The sequence below is a fragment of the Halichoerus grypus genome, chromosome 5, assembly GCF_964656455.1.
Source record: "Halichoerus grypus chromosome 5, mHalGry1.hap1.1, whole genome shotgun sequence".
Classification (NCBI taxonomy): domain Eukaryota; kingdom Metazoa; phylum Chordata; class Mammalia; order Carnivora; family Phocidae; genus Halichoerus; species Halichoerus grypus.
The window spans coordinates 116741560-116759632 of record NC_135716.1 but is presented as its reverse complement, the minus strand read 5'-3'; the positions used below and the strand labels follow the sequence as shown (position 1 = coordinate 116759632).

The 18073-nt window shown below is 39.6% G+C and overlaps 1 protein-coding gene and 1 long non-coding RNA gene across 4 annotated transcripts in view; one reads left to right on the top strand and one right to left on the bottom strand.

The window, feature by feature from the left end:
- LOC144381908 (uncharacterized) overlaps nt 1–4816 on the bottom strand; it is a 61416-nt gene extending 56600 nt beyond the window's left edge. For 2 of the 3 annotated variants that reach the window (XR_013448086.1, XR_013448089.1), the window contains exons 1-4: nt 4577–4816; nt 4379–4443; nt 3517–3736; nt 533–656 (exon numbers count right to left, since the gene is read on the bottom strand). This is a non-coding gene — a long non-coding RNA (uncharacterized LOC144381908). The remainder of the gene's footprint in view (nt 1–532; nt 657–3516; nt 3737–4378; nt 4444–4576) is intronic. The other variant, XR_013448087.1, reaches the window with a different exon arrangement.
- CLCA1 (chloride channel accessory 1) overlaps nt 1–17604 on the top strand; it is a 29212-nt gene extending 11608 nt beyond the window's left edge. The window contains exons 5-14 of the mRNA XM_036095988.2: nt 411–588; nt 3437–3655; nt 4218–4445; nt 7053–7227; nt 9059–9165; nt 11144–11359; nt 11942–12203; nt 13256–13426; nt 15779–16018; nt 17100–17604. Coding sequence (XP_035951881.1) covers nt 411–588; nt 3437–3655; nt 4218–4445; nt 7053–7227; nt 9059–9165; nt 11144–11359; nt 11942–12203; nt 13256–13426; nt 15779–16018; nt 17100–17488 — 2185 coding nt within the window. The 3' untranslated portion in view covers nt 17489–17604. The remainder of the gene's footprint in view (nt 1–410; nt 589–3436; nt 3656–4217; nt 4446–7052; nt 7228–9058; nt 9166–11143; nt 11360–11941; nt 12204–13255; nt 13427–15778; nt 16019–17099) is intronic.
- Nucleotides 17605–18073: the final 469 nt, after the last annotated feature.

Genomic DNA, 18073 nt, shown 5'->3' with positions numbered 1-18073 from the left:
AACTATGTAAAAATTGTACGATATAAACTAACTGGAAAAGAAAACCAGGGAATGTCTGCAAGCCTTTTAAGGGAAACAAAAGAGAGCTCCTGATTTTCTAGGAATGGGGGTCCTAGATGAGGAGGTGGCTAAGGTCTTGGATCCTTATTAATTCTGATGACAGTCATAAGCCAGACTTAGCTTTTCTGCTGCATAGAAACAAATTTGGATACCGTTTCGGGAACCCTTCAAATACTTTCGGGCAAACAAAAATGACACTGATGTGGATTTAATAATTTTGTCATTTAAGGTGATATATTTGTTCATTGAAATACAAGAGGAAGTTGTAGACATCAGAACAACCTGACCACAGAGTCTAACCCTCTGAAATGATTACAGCACCTAAACATCTAATCTTAATATATTCTCAGATGTTCGACAGGTATTACTGGTAAATATGCAGTACAACACTGTCAGGGAGGCAGCTGTACCACCAGACCATGCAGAATCGACACAGCAACAGGGCTGTACAAAAAAGGGTGTGAGTTCCTACCTTCTAGACACCAGACTGAGAAGGCTTCCATAATGTTTTCGCCAAGTATTGGTTCTGTAAGTACCCTGTTCTTCTTTTTCTTTCTTGGCGCTTATGAATTTAGTGAGGTTCTTATCCCTGATTGCTGCAAGAAAGGATCAAATTTTAGGAAATCACCAGTGAGCAGCTGATTCTCTGTGGGACAAGCTGGGAGTACAAAATCAGGGATAAATTCATATCTTCCCCCTCTGCCTTCCTTAGGTCCATTCTTGCAGCTCCATTATCTCCCTCCCACAAGCTTGGAGTTTCAGTGCTTAGAATTACTTCAAATATCCTTAAAGGCAGACAAGCACAAAAATTTTTAGTTAAATAAGAAATATACCCAAGAGGATCAGACACTTCTTTTTATTTCTTAATAAGAACATGATCAGTAGCCTTAAATTTAACTTACAGAGATCTTTTCAGCCTGCATATTTGCTTTTGGTTGGTTAACTGAAATTTTCTACATTTTTAAGAGCATTGGTGAAGGAGCTTGTAAGGAGTCTTACGTAGTTTTAATAGGTTTAAGTAGTTTTAAAATACTTTCTAATTTTTTTTTTTTTTAATGACCAACGGGTCATAAAATAAACTTGACAAATTATCCTTATTAGTGCTAAATATACATTTTGGCAAATCCGCACAAACTAAACCTAAATGCATCAGTTAATCACTGACTAAAGTCAGTGGAGAGACTTTGTGGGGAGTCTCTCATCTTTCAACCTCTTATATAAAATTATGTTTTCCTTTTGGAATAGAGGGTGAAGTAACTGGTGGCATAAGTTTTTAAAATGTGATGTGCCATGGTTCAAAAGGCCCATCCTTCAGTCTGGCTATGCAGTCCATTTCTAGACTTACTCAGAAATTTTCAAGAAGGGGATGCCTGGGTGGCCCAGTCGATTAAGTGTCTGCATTCTGCTCAGGTCATGATCCCAGCGTCCTGGGATTGAGTCCCGCATCAGACTCCTTGTTCAGTGGGGAGTCTGCTTCTCCCTCTGCCTGCCACTCCCCCTGTTTGTGCTCTCTCTCTCACTCTCTGACAAATAAATAAATAAATAAATAAATAAATAATCAATCTTTTAAAAAAATTAAAAAATAAATGTATTTGTTAAAAAAATAAAAAGAAAGAAACTTTCAAGAGGGGGCCTAGATTTTGTGTTTTAAATTAACCACAAAGTTAAATTTGATGTACAGTCAGGTTTGGGAACCTCTGCCTGCAGTTTACCTGTAAGTTTTTCAGATCCCCTGCTAAAATAGAGCCTTATGATATTATGGAAACACAACCAAAATGACCTGGGACATGCAAATAAAGAGGAAAATAAGTGTTTTACAGCTAATGATTACTTTCTAAATTACTAGAATCTTGGATATTTAGTCTTTTTAATTGAATGATAATACTGTGAATAGTAATCTGAGAGGAGGAATGAGGTTATACATTCTTTGCATACTGTGGCTCCTTTTTTAATCCCCCAAATGCTAAGATATAAATGCTTAATGAAAGGGGAGGAAACTATCATTTATCGGCTGTGTTCATATGGACCCTATTCCATATGTTCTCATGTAATTCTTGCATAATAACTATTGTCCTTCTGTAGATTAAAAAAAAAAAACCTGACATGCAGATTTTAGGGTTACTTAAAAAACAACAAACTTATATTAATGAGCTTTTATTATGTGTCAGACACTAAACCAAGTTTTGAGGAAGCAAAATTTAATGAGACAATTTTCTGCCATAGATGGGTTTATAGCCCAATAAGTGTACTAACAATGTTAAAGGGGTCTTACTGAAGTATCTCTAGGGTACTGTGAAGCCACAGGGCTGAGTGAAAATTCTTTGGAGGGGTAGGAAATGAGAAAACATTTTGAAAATGACCTTTTGGCTGGAACATGAGGGTAAAGTTCACAATGCAGAAGACAGAGGAAGAGGAATTCCTTGACAAAGTGGGAAACCATGAGCAAAGGCAAGTTTGAGAATTTACGGATTACAGTAGGGGGAAATTAGAGACTTGGAATGTACAGCCAGAGTGAGGCTGGAGAGTGAAGCAAAATCTAAACCATGGAGATTGCTACTTGCTATGTGAAAAAGTCCAGAAATAGTGTGTGAGCAATGAGGAGCCACCAAAGGGTCTTGAGCAAGGGGTAAGAAAGAAGCTGTTCTTGGAAACTATGGAGTGGACCAATTGGAGGGCAAACAAGATGGAAAAGTCAGATAGGAGACCAAAATAGTCTGATACAGGGACCATGAGGATTTGAATGACGGAGATTCCAACGGAGAAGGAGAAAGATGATGAACTGGAGAGATAGTGAAATAGATGGCTCTTGGTTATTTTGTAGAGGGAAGAAGATAGGATTTCCTGATGTAGGTGCCTGGGTGGATAGTGGTGACATCAAGTTAGAAAATACATGAGGAGGAGGAGCAGAGTTAAAGGAAAGGTGGTAAGTTCAATTATGAACACATGAAGGTTGAGGAGCCGGTGGGGCATCTTAGTGGAAAGAGCTGGAATGCAGGGTGTTGGTAAGTGAGTGGGAAGTAAGGAAGTGAGTGGGACATAAAAGGATGGAGAAATAAGATGGTACTAGCAGAGAAATGTTAAGAAGTGGGTGGTTTGAAGATACTGGCGACAGCTTGAAATGACAAATTTGAGAAGTAGGAAGGAAGCCAGGAGCAGATAAATAGATTGCTGAGTAGTACTAAGGGTCCAATGAGGTTGAAGATGTGGTATGAGATAGGAAGTCTGAATTATGACTGTGAATTTCCCCAGCAGTGCCCTGCAGCGATTGTGGGATTAAGCCAAATTTACAGGTTAGCAGGGCAGACTAGGAAGGAGGACAAGGGATTTAAATATCCTTCTCTACTGTTTATCTCTATAATTTTATTGACAATTTCAGGTGGTTGAATTCTGTACAGAAAAAAACCACAATAAAGAGGCCCCAACCCTGCAAAACCAAAAATGCAAGCTCCGAAGCACCTGGGAAGTGATCAAGGATTCTGAGGACTTTAAGAAAACCACTCCTATGACAACACAGCCACCTGCACCCACATTCTCATTGCTGCAGATTGGACAACGAGTTGTGTGTTTAGTCCTTGATAAGTCTGGAAGCATGGTGGTATGTTCACTGGGTCTTGGTTGTCAGGATGCTGCTCTCACATTTGTGTATGATAGGATCTGGATCACAACTTGTAACAGGCTGGGAATAAACACAACCCTGAGTCAGAACAGTCACCACAATGACATTACCACCAGAAACACCCACTTCAACTCTATTCAACAGAAATTCAGCAGCAAGTGTCTCATTTGCCAAATTAAATTAGCTTTCAATTTATGAGCAAGATCTGCTGAAGTACATAGCCTTGACATTTTTTAATGTTTCACTGACAATATGTACGTCTATAGAACTATTATCAAAGCAGTAATAATCTAACTAAAGCCTAATCTGGCTTGATCTTTTAGGGCTATTCAAAGGCCCTAAAATTCTACCCAAAGATGCTACAAATCATAAAGGAGAAATTTAATATGGAAATTTAATTTAATATAAAGGCCCTTGAATAAGCTTGTAGTCATTTACTCGATGTTAAGGCAGCCACTTCCAAATTTCCTCTACCCTGTTTTGTTATTAGTCTGCTCATCTAAACTCAACCTGACTGCTTTTCTTCTACTTCTCCATTCAGAGTGGTGACCGCCTTAAACGACTGAATCAAGCTGGCAAACTTTTCCTTCTGCAGATAGTTGAGCAAGGGTCCTGGGTTGGGATGGTGACATTTGACAGTGCTGCCCAAGTACAAAGTGAACTCGTACAGATAAACAGTGCCGCAGAAAGGGATGCGCTCACCAAAAGGTTACCGACAGTGGCCGCAGGAGGAACGTCCATCTGCACCGGGCTTAGATCAGCATTTGCTGTAAGACAAGTTCCCCCGTCATTTGTCAATGTTTACAATTTCTGTTTCCCTAATCTTATCTCCGTTTTCAACAAAATTAAGTCAAATTTTCTCTAATATTTAAGTTCTTTCATAATAGAGCGCCTACCTACCTTTCTAGGTTCCCGTACCGGGGACTCTCTTCCAGGTGTCCTATGTCTCAGCAACTTGGATCGCTTGTCCTTCGGTGCTTCCACACCTTTGCCAGGCTCCCCACTTAGAATACTTTCTCCTGCCTCTTCTGTCCTTCAAATCACATTCATTCTTCAAAGATTCATCTCAGACATCACCTACTTCTGGACATCTTTCCTGATTCTTTCAACTGTACAGAATCACTCTTTCTACATCCTGTGAACTTTAACAAAAAATTTCTTATTACTTCTAGGCTCTTATGTATGATTTTCTAATCACACGCTTCACTCAAGCAAAATTTCATTAGGGATAGGACTTATCTCTTTACCTCCCAGGCTGCTGCACAGTATCTTTTATAGGGAAGGTTCTCAATAAAATTGAATTATTTGAAAGCACCTGATGCTTATTTGTTCCAAATACATAATCCAATATTCCATAGTTATTTAGAAGATATTTACCCCATGAAAAAAGAATAAGAGACTGAAAAAAACTGGCTGATTAAGGTCTCAGAATCTCTGTGGCATCTTGGGCAGGTCAGCCTTCTGCCTGATAGGGGGCACAACATGTCCATGGGGCTGTTCCAGATTCCCAAGCAGCAGCAGGAACATTTAGTTTCCAGCTCACACTATTGCATGTGGACAACAGACAACCATTTCCTCAAATTCAGTCTGTCCCCTGAGACCTTTTATTCCACCTTGAAATTCAGTTCCCTAAAATTGATTTCCACTGTATGCACAGTCGGCTGCAGAACCCTTGTCCAGATGCCTGTGTGCATCTGGATTCTCTTGCCTCTGCCACTTGCCCAAGCTTTGATTAAAGAAGCAAATGAGGGAGGGGAACGGACAGTGAAATCGCTGACATGTTATACTAAATTCCTGCTAAGCAAAACCTTAGGGAAGATGAGTAATGCCAGATGGCCTGGTGGTGAAGAGAGAACTTCTGGTTCTGCATTTTCCACTTAGATGGGTGAGAGAGAGTGTGAGAGATACAACTGGAATTTAGATGCTCCTCCTGCCCAATGGAGTCCAGATGTGGGATGGGAGGAGCTTGTGTGTGATGAGGGAAAGAGCCTTGCGTACTAAACTGTCTCAAGTTCTCCGCTGGTTCCTGCTGCAGAGCCCCTGTCAGGTCTGTTCTGGGCTCCTGTGTCTGCTGAGGGGCCCACTGGACTTTGTTCTCTGGGCTTGATCAGGGCCCAGTCCTCTTTCCTGGCTGACTCCGCCCCACCCTGGCTCTCACTATTGGAGCAGAGCCCAAACACTCCCTTGTCCTCCATCCAGCCCCTGAGCAGACTGAACACCCCTTAGCCTGTATAGTGAGATGACCTGTTCTCTTGTCTGCGGACTTCTGTCTTTCCTGTGGGATATGTGGGAATTTCTACACGTTTTCCACGACACATAGCAGGGATCGGGAGTAGGACAACGGAATCCAAATTAAGCCCTTTCCCTGGCCTCTCAGCTTGGTCAGATCAAGGCCATGGCCATGGTTGAGAGGATCCTGGGCTCTGGGCTCTTCAGTCTCTTCCCTTATGTGGCAGCCCCTCTCAGAGTTCAAACAGAGTGCAGCACAAGTCCCCTCTGCTCTTAGCTTTCCTTTCAACCTACTTAAGATGCTTTCCTTTTCTGACAGTCTGGTCCAGAGAAGAGAGGTTACTTAGGCTTGATTGCTAGTTTTCCCTTCTTCTGGGTCTCTCCTTCTACTCTTTTTAGGGGAAGAGTGGACTCTTGCCTTCCACTTCTGAAATGAGTAACACTATTTTTTGAATCTAATTTTCCTTCTATCATAATCTTATCCAACATTGGTAAAAGGTGTGTGCTTTCTACACAATGTAAAAAACTATAACCTGTGTTAATCAGGAATAGTTGAAACATAGATGTCATAGGACAATAGGAGCTGGGGTTAATAGGAACAAAATTATTTGTTAATCAGAGGGAATATTAAAAATTTTAATATCTCATGTGACCTAGGTACTTACCGGTCAGAACCAATGCCAACCATAAACAACTGGTATGGTCAGATGGTGAATATCAGATGGTGAATATCATATAAGCTAAATCTACCCTGCGTCTAATATCTCCCAAATATTATACCTATTCAATGAGGGTGGTTTCTGAAGGCATCTGGGAACCTCCAAAATCCTGTCAAGGAGAGAACATATGAAGAAAACTAGAAAAACCTCCTTTGCTGCTTCCCCAGTGCTGTCTATCCCTGGAACTACCCTGTATCCTTCTTTACAGAGCCCACTCTGCAGTAGGGTAACCAAGAGAAAAGACTACTGTCAAGTTCCATGAATGTTGCTGATTTAAAATTTTATCATTTCAAGACAGAGAGATATTTGACCATTCTCAGGCACTTTTGTTCATTCGCTCTGGGATTTCTCTTCTCATTCCCTTTAAATGCAGTTCTCCCAAACCCCTTGGCCACCCTGATAACTCATGTCCTGCATTATGTTCTTAGGTTATTAGGAAGAAATTCTCAACAGATGGATCTGAAATCGTGCTGCTGACCGATGGGGAGGACAACACTATAAGCTCGTGCTTCAACGAGGTGAAACAAAGTGGAGCTGTCATCCACACAGTTGCCCTGGGACCCTCTGCAGCAATAGAACTAGAGGAGCTGTCTAAAATGACAGGTGAAGGGTGGTCTCCTGCTGTTGTGTCCCACTGAATTATCTCTTCCACTGGACTGTGAGCTCCAGTGAACTGGGGAGAAGGGGAAGGGTGGGACATATAGAGAGAGGGGTAATCTTATTAACCAACTACCTGCCTTTACCTCTAAATGACCATTAGAATTGACTCTACCCATTTCTTTTAAGGCCTCCATTCTAGGATTATGGCAGTCTGAAGAAAGATGGGATCAGCACAGCACTCTAGTTAGGACTCAGGTCTCTCTTCCCAGACACTTTGTAAGGACTGCAAAGAATCTAATAGGTTAGCCAGGAACCGCTCTCTTCCAGTTGGCAGCTGGCTTAGAGACCCAGGGAGACAGATGACAAGCCACTAACTATATAACACCACGATACAAGTGCTCTATTAACAGTAGAAAGCACAGCAGAATAGAAAGTCTTTGACTTTATTAAGGGGAGGAGAAGGTCCAGAAAGGTGACATCTAAGTCGACACTTTAATAAGGAGTAGCAGGGGAAGAGCAAAGGGCCTGCTGAACTACACACAAGGTCACTCTGAAAATGTAGAAAACAATGCAGTTTCTCCATAAAACATTAATATATTAAGCTTCTAACTATCATACACAGATGGTTAAAATAGATTCCATATGTGCCTGGCTTCTTTAGCAGAGTAGGTGGGCACAATTTTTTTTAACTTAGGGCCAGTATTATGGATATCAATTATTATGCTGAGTTGCCTCCTGAGGCAGCTAAAATGACAGGACTGCTTGTTTCTAATACTACCTGCTTTAGGCTGGGTTTCCTAGAAGTAGAGCCTGAGACAGGGATTTGGGCGCATGTGATTTATAGAGGGAGAGCTCTCAGGAGAGCAGGAGAAAGGGCAGTAGGACGAGACAGGGGAAGGACCCAAGCACAGAAGTGGACTTAGAGTCTAGCTGAAGCCTACCCCTACAGAGGGCTCTCAATCTGGAATTGCATCACACACCTGGTACAATCTTGAGGCAAAAGGGCTGACCTTTTGCACCACTGTGTCCTTCAGTCAGGGGCTGTGGACAGTCCAGGCAAGGTGGAGGTGAGGGAGCATGTTATTTCCCCAGCAAGCGTAGCCTCTCTTGGTAAGGCAGTTCTCCGGAAAAGGGGGCAGTTACATGCCATCAGCAGCTAACACATAGAGCAGCTGGGGAGAGATTCGCTTGCTTAGGTAAGGGTAGCTGGGTGGGGCCCCAAGAGAATTACCAAAGCGCTTACCTTAAACTTTGGATGGCATTAATAGTTTAAAAGTGCTTTCACATCAACTATCTGAGTTACACATGTTCTAAATAGCCCGAGACTGAGAGACCTGGTGTATAATCTATTTTTTACTACATATTATACTTTTCTATAACTGTCCCTTTTCAGCTGTTATTTCTTGCTGTTGTTACATACACATGTTTTATGATTTAGGAGAAAACCCAAAAGTCAAGCTTGTTAAGATTATGTCTAAAATAAGAATAAATCAATAGGCTTGGAATAAGGCTTAATGAATTCTCTTTTTGAAGTGTATGACCTTTAAAACATGAAATTTTATGCTATTAGTTTTGACTAATCAGAGATTCATGGCTGCTTTGCAGATAATTTACATAGCTGGGCAACTGAGATGTTGTTGAAGCTATTATTTAGTAGGATTAAAAACTTAGTATCGACTTCTGAATTAATCTGGATGCCTGTTTGATGTTGATTGATACTTTAAAAATGCAATAGAATATTTATGTCACATATTCTGCTATCTTAACAATAGCTAAAATGGTGCAAATACTTGATTTCTAGAAAATAACTTCTGATAATATAATTGCATTTCAGGAGGTTTACAGACATATGCTTCAGATCAGGCTCAGAACAATGGCCTCATTGACGCTTTTGGGGCCTTTTCATCTGGGAATGGAGCTGTCTCCCAGCGTGCTATCCAGGTCAGAATTTTTACTCTTTGGTTTTTCATGTTTATAAATAATCATAACCAAGAGGGAGAGTTTAATGGTTAAAATTTTTAAGTACTACATTCTTCCAGTAGTAAGTTAAAACTAAAAATAGAAGTTTCAGTCTGATATTGGACAGTATTCCTAAAATGCAACACTACTGTTTTAAGCAAAGCAATTAGTGTTTACTTGTTTGGAAACAATACTGTCTTCTCCACAGAAACCAGCAATATACAATATTGGGTCCAAAAATTCTTTTTTAACATCTGTTAACAAGCACCCATAGCAATATAATTGGCTCAAAATTTTCTTCACAGTAGATCATCTTAACACAAATTTTCTGGGACAAGTAAGCGTTCAGGGATTACTTGCTCTATTTTTCTATTACCTCAAATGTCTGATATTTGTCAAGATTTCCTTATAATGGATGAAAAGTGTTTTGCTCTATGAAAAGCCCATGATGTCAGTCAAGACACCTGGGCCTAAAAAAAAAAAGACACCTGGGCCTGCCATTAACTCTAACTGTGGGTTAACAACTTCACCTTTCTGGGCCTTGGTTTCTCAGCCATGAGATATCATGAACCAGAAAACATCCATGGATTCTTCTCGTTCTAAAATTTCAAGAAAACCAAATTTTCTTTCAAAAATCTTGGGACCATTCATTAAGAAAAGGACAAATGTATTTTAAATGTTCTTCTTGAAGTTTCAAAAGCTACTCATATGAATTTTTAAGCTAGAGAGTAAACAATCAGAACTCACATCTGTGTGAATTATGATTTTTATTGTGATAACTTTATTGTGAAAGTTTGGCTGAAAATAAAAGAACAATGTCATGTCAAAGAAAATAATGACAGATTTGGAAACAAGAGTTTTCTGATCTACCTGTTTAGCATTTATTCAATCAAAGAAGACAGCAATTTTACTCATTTGGGTTACCCTAGCTCAGATTTAGAAAATTAAACTCAAGAGTCCAGTCTGGAAATTGGAGGAATGTGTCTGAAAAAAAGTGATTAAACTGATGAAAGGATAAGTTCACAGTCAGGCAGTTTTTGCCCATTACTTTTGTATTTAAGAAGCCTAACAGTAAGAGACAGAAATGAGCAGAACTCATTGACCCACCCACCTTAAGAATCAGATATAAGAGCCCTTCACTTGTTCCACATCCAAGATCAAATCTACCTATGAAATTAGAAAATCTGATTCTATGACCCAGCCACCGTATCTTCTCTTAGATATCAGTTTAAGGACAAGAAATAATTACCTAGGAGACAATCCTCACGGTCACATTCTCTGTAAAATTCCTGTTAACCCTTCCCCACCTCAGTCGCTGCTCTAACCACTCCTTCATTCTGCTCCAAACAACAAATCAGCCTTAGTCCTTGACTTACTTCATTTATTTTCACAGTGACTACAATAACACTTGACCTAGCACTGGTTATTTGCAAAAAGTCCCAGTCAGACCCCTTAAGAGTTTATAGTCTAGTAAACAGGATGAGGTATAAACACTACTAGGTATAAAGCAAAACACACTGTGAGAATATCAAGGAGTGACAGAATCACGATTCTGTGGGAACTCACAGGAGGGAGAGATTATTCTCAGTCAGTAAGTGAGATGGACATTAGAGAAAGTGCCATTTGAACCGAATATTGAAGGATTGGTAAGGCTTAGACAAATGGAGATGACTGTATAGACTTTCAGGAAAAGCAGAGAGTATGATATTCAGAGCCAGGGATTCATGACTGTCATTTGGGGAAGTGGTCTGGTTTGGGTGTCGGAATAAACATTGTGGAAGCTAAGGCTGGAAGAAAGGTAATTTAGAACTGGATAATGATAAGACCTAAATACCAAACCAAGGACTCAGGCATCACTGAAGGCTTTTAACGGGGCAACTGAGAATTGGAGGCAGAATGGAAGAGACTGTGTGATGGGGGCTGTATTCTCCAGAATGTAAAGAGTTGTTTTTCTTCACAGCTTGAGAGTAGAGGCTTAACCCTCCAGAACAATCAGTGGATGAATGGCACAGTGCTTGTGGACAGCACTGTGGGAAATGACACTTTATTTCTCATCACTTGGACAACACAGCATCCCCAAATCCTTCTCCACGATCCTAGTGGAAAGAAACAAGATGGCTTTGTAGTAGACACAAACACCAAAATGGCCTACCTCCAAATCCCAGGCACTGCAAAGGTATGGGCTCAGGTTTTATCTTTCCCACAATTTGACAAGATAAATTAAAGTTTTTACAAAATAATCATAGCTTTTTAAATGTGGGTGGTTGCTAAAAGGAGAGTTAGCATTGAATGAAAGAAAGAACAAGGAAAATTCTCCATCCAATTCTCTATCTCATTAGTATGACAGCAAATCAAGGGAAAGGAAATTGGTGATATTTTCTCCAGGTACTAAAGGGAGAACTTTCAAATTACATAGAAGTCAAGATGCAAAATGGTCCTTGAAACTTCGGGATCATGAAAAATATTTCCTCTACCTCAGGAACCCATTGATTTGATACTGCTTTTTAGAAACCAAGGAAATAATAAGGACACAGCTTCCTGACCTCATTTTCCCCAATTAGGATTTTCTTGACAGTAAGAACCATGTAGTTAATCCAAATGTACCAAAATTTCCCTTGGCTGACAGAATATAAGAGATCTCCTTAGATATGCTTGTAACATACTTGTATCAGATAAGCCCTTCCTATAGATGGTATTAAAGTCAGGTCTGTCTCACCTACAGTTATTAATTGGAAATGTCTCCATTTGTTTTGGTCAGGTTGGCACTTGGAGTTACAGTCTGCAAGCAAGCTCACAAACCCTGACTCTGACTGTCACCTCCCGTGCTTCAAGTGCTACTTTGCCTCCAATTACAGTGACCTCTAAAATGAACAAAGACACAGGCAAATTCCCTAGCCCTATGGCAGTTTATGCAAAGATTCATCAAGGATCCTCACCAATCCTCAGGGCCACTGTCACAGCTGTAATAGAATCAGTGAATGGTAAAACAGTTACCCTGGAATTATTGGACAATGGAGCAGGTAACCATTCAAAAAATTGGAAAACACATCTTTCTTTTCCGAAAAGCAACCAAGGAACAGAAGGAGGGCATGATCTGGTGAGGACGTTAGAAGCAGGGAGTCCACTACTGGGGGTCTGGTTGGGAGAGCTCCCTGCTTCCCCACAATTCCTATATTTTAAAAATGTTGGAAAACATGAATAAGGGCCTACCTTTAGCTTCTGCAAAGACCAAACACATTAGTGGCTCAAGTTCAATACACTCAGATACTCCAGGGAGTTGTCAGAGGGTATTCCACTCTCCCCAAAAAGGGAAGGACGAAAATTAATAGCTATCTTATGTTATCTTCATTTTTATCTTTACCACACACTTTTGAGATATTATTATCCCCACATTACAGATGAAGAAACTGAGGCTTTCACATTTAGAAAGCAGCAGAGATAAATTCAAATGCAGTTATATGTGCCTGCTATATGTATGTAGACTCTGTATTATCTTGCCCCCCAAATGAAAATCCTGCCCATTATTTTTTAAATAAATCTAACAGGGAGCGAGAGAAAGAGAATTCTACATTTCTTTTTAGAAGGAACATGACTGTTTACTCTGATGCAAGTAACTTTATTAGAACAAATTCTGTAAATGAATTTCCTACCCAAATCTACCCTGGTGAGAAGACATAAGTTTAAAAAAAATAATCATATAACATTTTTTCTCCATAGTAATGTACAACAATTCAACTTAGTTCAACAGATACTTAATGAATAGTTACCTTGCGCTATGTTGGATATAGCAGACATGTGGCATGACCTCTGATTTCAAAAAGAAAGACAACAATTCAGGAAGATAAAATATACACATATGAAGCTAAACACACACAGAGACATATACACGTGTGCGTGTGCACGTAAGAGAAAAAGTAGATTTCATCTTTAACACAATCAAATCCTAAACTATCTTGGAGATAGTGCAAGATTATCTTTGCTTTGAAAATTTTTAACCCAAATATGAGTTAGAAATATACAAACGCCCATCTGCCTTTCAGATATTCATTAATTCCTTCATTTTCCTGTCAAGGTGCTGATGCTACTAAGGATGATGGTATCTATTCAAGGTATTTTACGGCTTATGATACAAATGGTAGATACAGTGTGAAAGTGTGGGCTCTGGGAGGAATAAATGCAGCCGGACAGAGGGTGACACCCCAGCAGAATGGAGCCATGTACATGCCTGGCTGGATTGAGAATGGTAAGTAATCTGTAATAACACACCTGGCTTGAGTAAAAGGTTTGGGATCAAGAGAAAACCAATAAGCCTGTGGGGAGAATGGTGTGATTTAATATCAGGGTTTCTCTGCCTGAACACTACTGACATTTTGGGCCACATAATTCTTTGTTGTGGGGGCTGTCCTGTGCATTGTAGGATGTTTACTAGCATTCCTGGCCTCTACTCACTAGTTATCAGAAGCATCCCCCACAGTCATGACAATCAAAAATGTCTCCAGACATCATCCACTGTCCTCTAGGAGGCAAAATAACCCTCAGTTGAAAACCAATAGATTGAAAGTAGCTTTCTACTGCCTGGGTTCACATTCCAGCCCTCTACCGAAGTATTTTAGGTAATCTCTTTGTGCTTCACTTTCCTCAGTTGTAAAATAGGAATAATAATGGTAACTACCTAATAAGGTAGTTATGAGGAATGAACAATGAAATACATCTAATAAGCTGTTGCTGGTAAATAGTAATGTTCAATAAATGTTTGCTGTTATTTTTAATAAATTTTAAAATATTTTGTAATAAAGCTCTTTCCACTGATAGTGGCATTTCCATAGAATAAGGGAATTCAGGGCTTATTATATACATCAGTATCACAAGCCCCACTGTCTCCTTTCTCTTGCTCAGACCAGGGAGAATAGTAGATGAACCTAATACCAGCCAGTACACTGAGCCCACATGTAAGCATGTGGGAAAGTTGTGCTCCAAGAAATAGGCAGTCCTATACCACTCTTGGTCATAAACACTTGCCCTGGATTAGAGTTGGAATTGGGATCAGGACTAGTCCTGATGAGTTCCAGGACTTGTTTTCCATCAATCTCTACTGTCTTGGGTAGGTCTTTTCCTAGCGCCTGGTGTATTGTAAGAACAGCTCCTCCAAGAAGCTTCCCACTGTCCTATTTACTTGGTATGTGCCCAGTAAAAGGAGGATTCTAGGACATGTGGTGTTTCATGCAAAGGCGATCACAGGAAAAAAATGCTTTAAAGACATTGCTTCCAAAGCTCTTTCACGTATTTCAGCTTAGTTTATTTTCATTTGTTCTTCTTTCTGAGTTAGGGGGAAAAGGCAGGAGTTTAGCCTTCTTGGTTTAGCGGCCATATCTAGCCTCATGCACAGTGTTTTATCACATTAGGACATTACATTCTTCTAATTATCCCATTTTACAGACAGAGAAATAGAGGCTAGAGAGGTTTTTGGTCTAACTGTGATAGGACTAACCATGATAGGACCTGGCTTGGCATTAGAGAACCATGTTTTTCCCCTCTATCCCTTGATGAGCCTGAATACCAAGAGAGATGGTCTCTATTGGTGAATTGAATACTAACTCTGAACCTGCTACAGTATCCACTTTATCTTTGCCCAAGACCAGATTGATGGGTATGAAGATCAATCTGTCTTTACAGACAAAAATTTTAAAGGCTAAGGAAGTAGAGTTTATGAGAGAGTAAATTATGTGTAATGCCATATTAGGGTATTATGGAATATTTTTATTGAATGAGAGTCTGAGAACCCTACTGATTGAGCAGGCCAGGGTATTTTTTTGAATTCCAGGATGACTTTTATACAACCTTTCAGCAAGAATGTGAAGAAAATTGAGATTGCTACAAGCACTAAGTTCCTATGCATTCAATGAGAAAATCAGAAGTCTTCCAAAAGCATAAAATTTTAGAACCCCTAACACAAAACAGTTTATGAGAAGCTGCAATCTAATAAGAAAGATAAAACACAAACATAGAAAAAGAGGGGGAAAAAATGCATGGAAGGAATAATTAAGGTAATTCTTGATGGTCCAGATGATTAATTACCAAATAAATAGGAAAAATAATAAAACCAACAGTATTATCTAGGTGAAAGAGATTTCTTGAGGCAGTCTAAGAAGACTTAAAACAGAGGTAGGATTTAAGCTGAAAAATCAGGATAGGCAAAAAGATGGGAAGAGAAACAATTCTAGGACAAATGTCACGAAAATAAATTATGAGAATTGTTATTCCAGAAAACATCCAGAAAATATCTGTAAGATAAAAAACTGTGATTCTCTCTTTGCTTTTTTTCCTTTGGTGCAACCTGATTTGGGATCTTTACACCAAATAGTTAAAATTAATTTTGTGTGTGGGAGGAAAGAAGGCAAAGGCGAGAGCAGGAAGAGGGCAATCTGATAACAAAACAGAAGGAAGTATACTCATATAGTTGCTTACAATGTAATGAAATGTAATGTAATGTAATGTAATGCAATGCAAGGTAATATAATGTAATGTAATGTAATATAATGTGATGATGTGATGTGATGTGATGTGATGTGATGTGATGTGATGTGATGTGATGCAGGTGAACTAAAATGGAATCCACCAAGACCCGAAATTAGTAAGAATGATCTTCAAGGCAACCAAGTGTGTTTCAGCAGAACATCCTCGGGAGGTTCATTTGTGGCCTCTGGTGTCCCACGGGCTCCCATACCTGATCTCTTCCCACCTTGTCAAATCACTGACCTTAAGGCAAAAATCCATGGGGACAAATTTATTAATCTGACTTGGACAGCTCCTGGGGATGATTATGATCACGGAAGAGGTAAGCTGAATGTGGTGTGGACCCTGTAAAGGAGTTTACCAGCCAACAGAGGTGCAGAAGGAGGTGAGGCAGGCAGGCATGTTGTGATGCATGGGGAAGGCAGAAGGCAAGAGGGATCTGGAATGTCCTCTGAAATAAAAGGTTAGGATTTTTAAATAGGAGAGGTTTAAAACCTGAAAAACTGGCCCACTTTAAGTTTTAAGAGGTTTCAACCAGTAACAGGCAATCTAGGTTTTTTTGAAATCTTGCCAAGCTGTCCTTTAATAAACCCCATTTTTAGCAATGACTCCTGGAAAGGATTGGGAATAGAGCACAGATATTTATGGAGCAGAGCTGACTTTTGGAAGAAACCTCAGGTCCTACTAGATTTTTGTCTCAAAGTATAGTCTTCAGATTGCAGCATGGGCATCACATGAATGCTTGTTAGAAACGTAGAACCCCAGTCCCCAACCAGATCTACCAAACCAAGAATCTGTATTTTAAGATCCCTGGGTATTTTGTATGCACATGAAAGTTTGAGAAGCACTGGTACCCAAAACTCCTCTATAAATAATAAAGCAATAAGCAGTAATTTAAAGGCTTCCTCTCTCAGCCAGATACATGCACAGAAATACTGACCAAGGCTTTAGGTCATGCCTGCACAGTTTTTTATTTATTTATTTATTTTATTTTTTTGAGAGAGAGAGAGAGAGAACATATGCATGCACATGAAGGGGAAGGGTGGGACGGGTTAAGGGGTGGGGAGAGAGGGAGAGGGAGAGAGAATCTTAAGCGGGCCCTATGCCCAGAGTGGAGCCCGACACAGGGCTCAATCTCACCACCCTGAGATCATGACCTGAGCTGAAATCAAGAGTCGGATGCTTAACCAACTGAGCCACCCAGGCACCCCCTGATCCAGTTTTATATTCATCACTCTGTTTAGATACACAAATAAGAATGTAAAAAGAATACTAATAAATATGGACCATCAATTACATTTATTCACTGAAAATTTATGGAATGGTGATATAGTTTCTAATATACTTTAAAACTTCTTTAACACTTGAGAATTACAATCACAACTTTTTTTTTTCTTTTTTAGCTCACAAGTATATCATTAGAATAAGTACAAGTGTTCTTGATCTCAGAGACAAGTTCAATGAATCACTTCAAGTGAACACATCTGATCTCTTCCCGAAGGAGGCCAACTCTAAGGAAGTCTTTGTGTTTACACCAGAAAACATCCCTTTTGAAAATGGCACGGATCTCTTCATTGCAGTTCAGGCTGTTGATAAGTCCAACCTAAAGTCAGAAATCTCTAATATTGTAGGAGTGTCTCTATTTATTCCCCCAGAGGCTCCTCCAGAGATACCTACTCCTTCTCCTCCTTGTCCTGATATTAATGTCAACAGCACCATTCCTGGCCTTCACATTTTAAAAATTATGTGGAAGTGGCTAGGGGAATTGCAGCTGTCAGTAGCCTTGGGCTGAGTTTTCATGAGATGAATAAATCATCCATCCTTCTTTTGATTATAAAATTCTCCAAAATATATTTTAAACTTTCCTGTAAAGGGCGATATAATGAAATAAAATGCTAAACAACTGGCTACATATGTATAAAGACTATCATTGAAATACAAAAATTTAATCATCGCACAGGCATTTATTAATGATTTTTAAAGAAGAGGTGCTTGCATTGATAAATGAAAGTATGTTTTAATTCCTTTTAAGGAGCTTTGCCAATTAAAAAGAACATGTAATTGCATGTGAAAGGTGCCAGATGCCCAACTAGGTCAAACTATTTAAATATAAAAGGCATGGCTTGTTATTTGTAACAACATTACCAGGAGTATGGATTCTCTTCTCTAAATATGCAAGGATTATGCATTTCAGGAAGAGATTGCATTGCAGAAAGAAACAGTAGCATGAAGTCTCCTTAGGCATAGAAATGTATGTTATGTGCATAAAATTACAAGTCAGTGATGCTTAAAGCCACAGTGGTGGGAGATGAGGTGGGAAAGGTAGGTTCAAGCCAGATGTGAAGGGGAAGTGACTGAGAAATAAACGTTTTTTGTG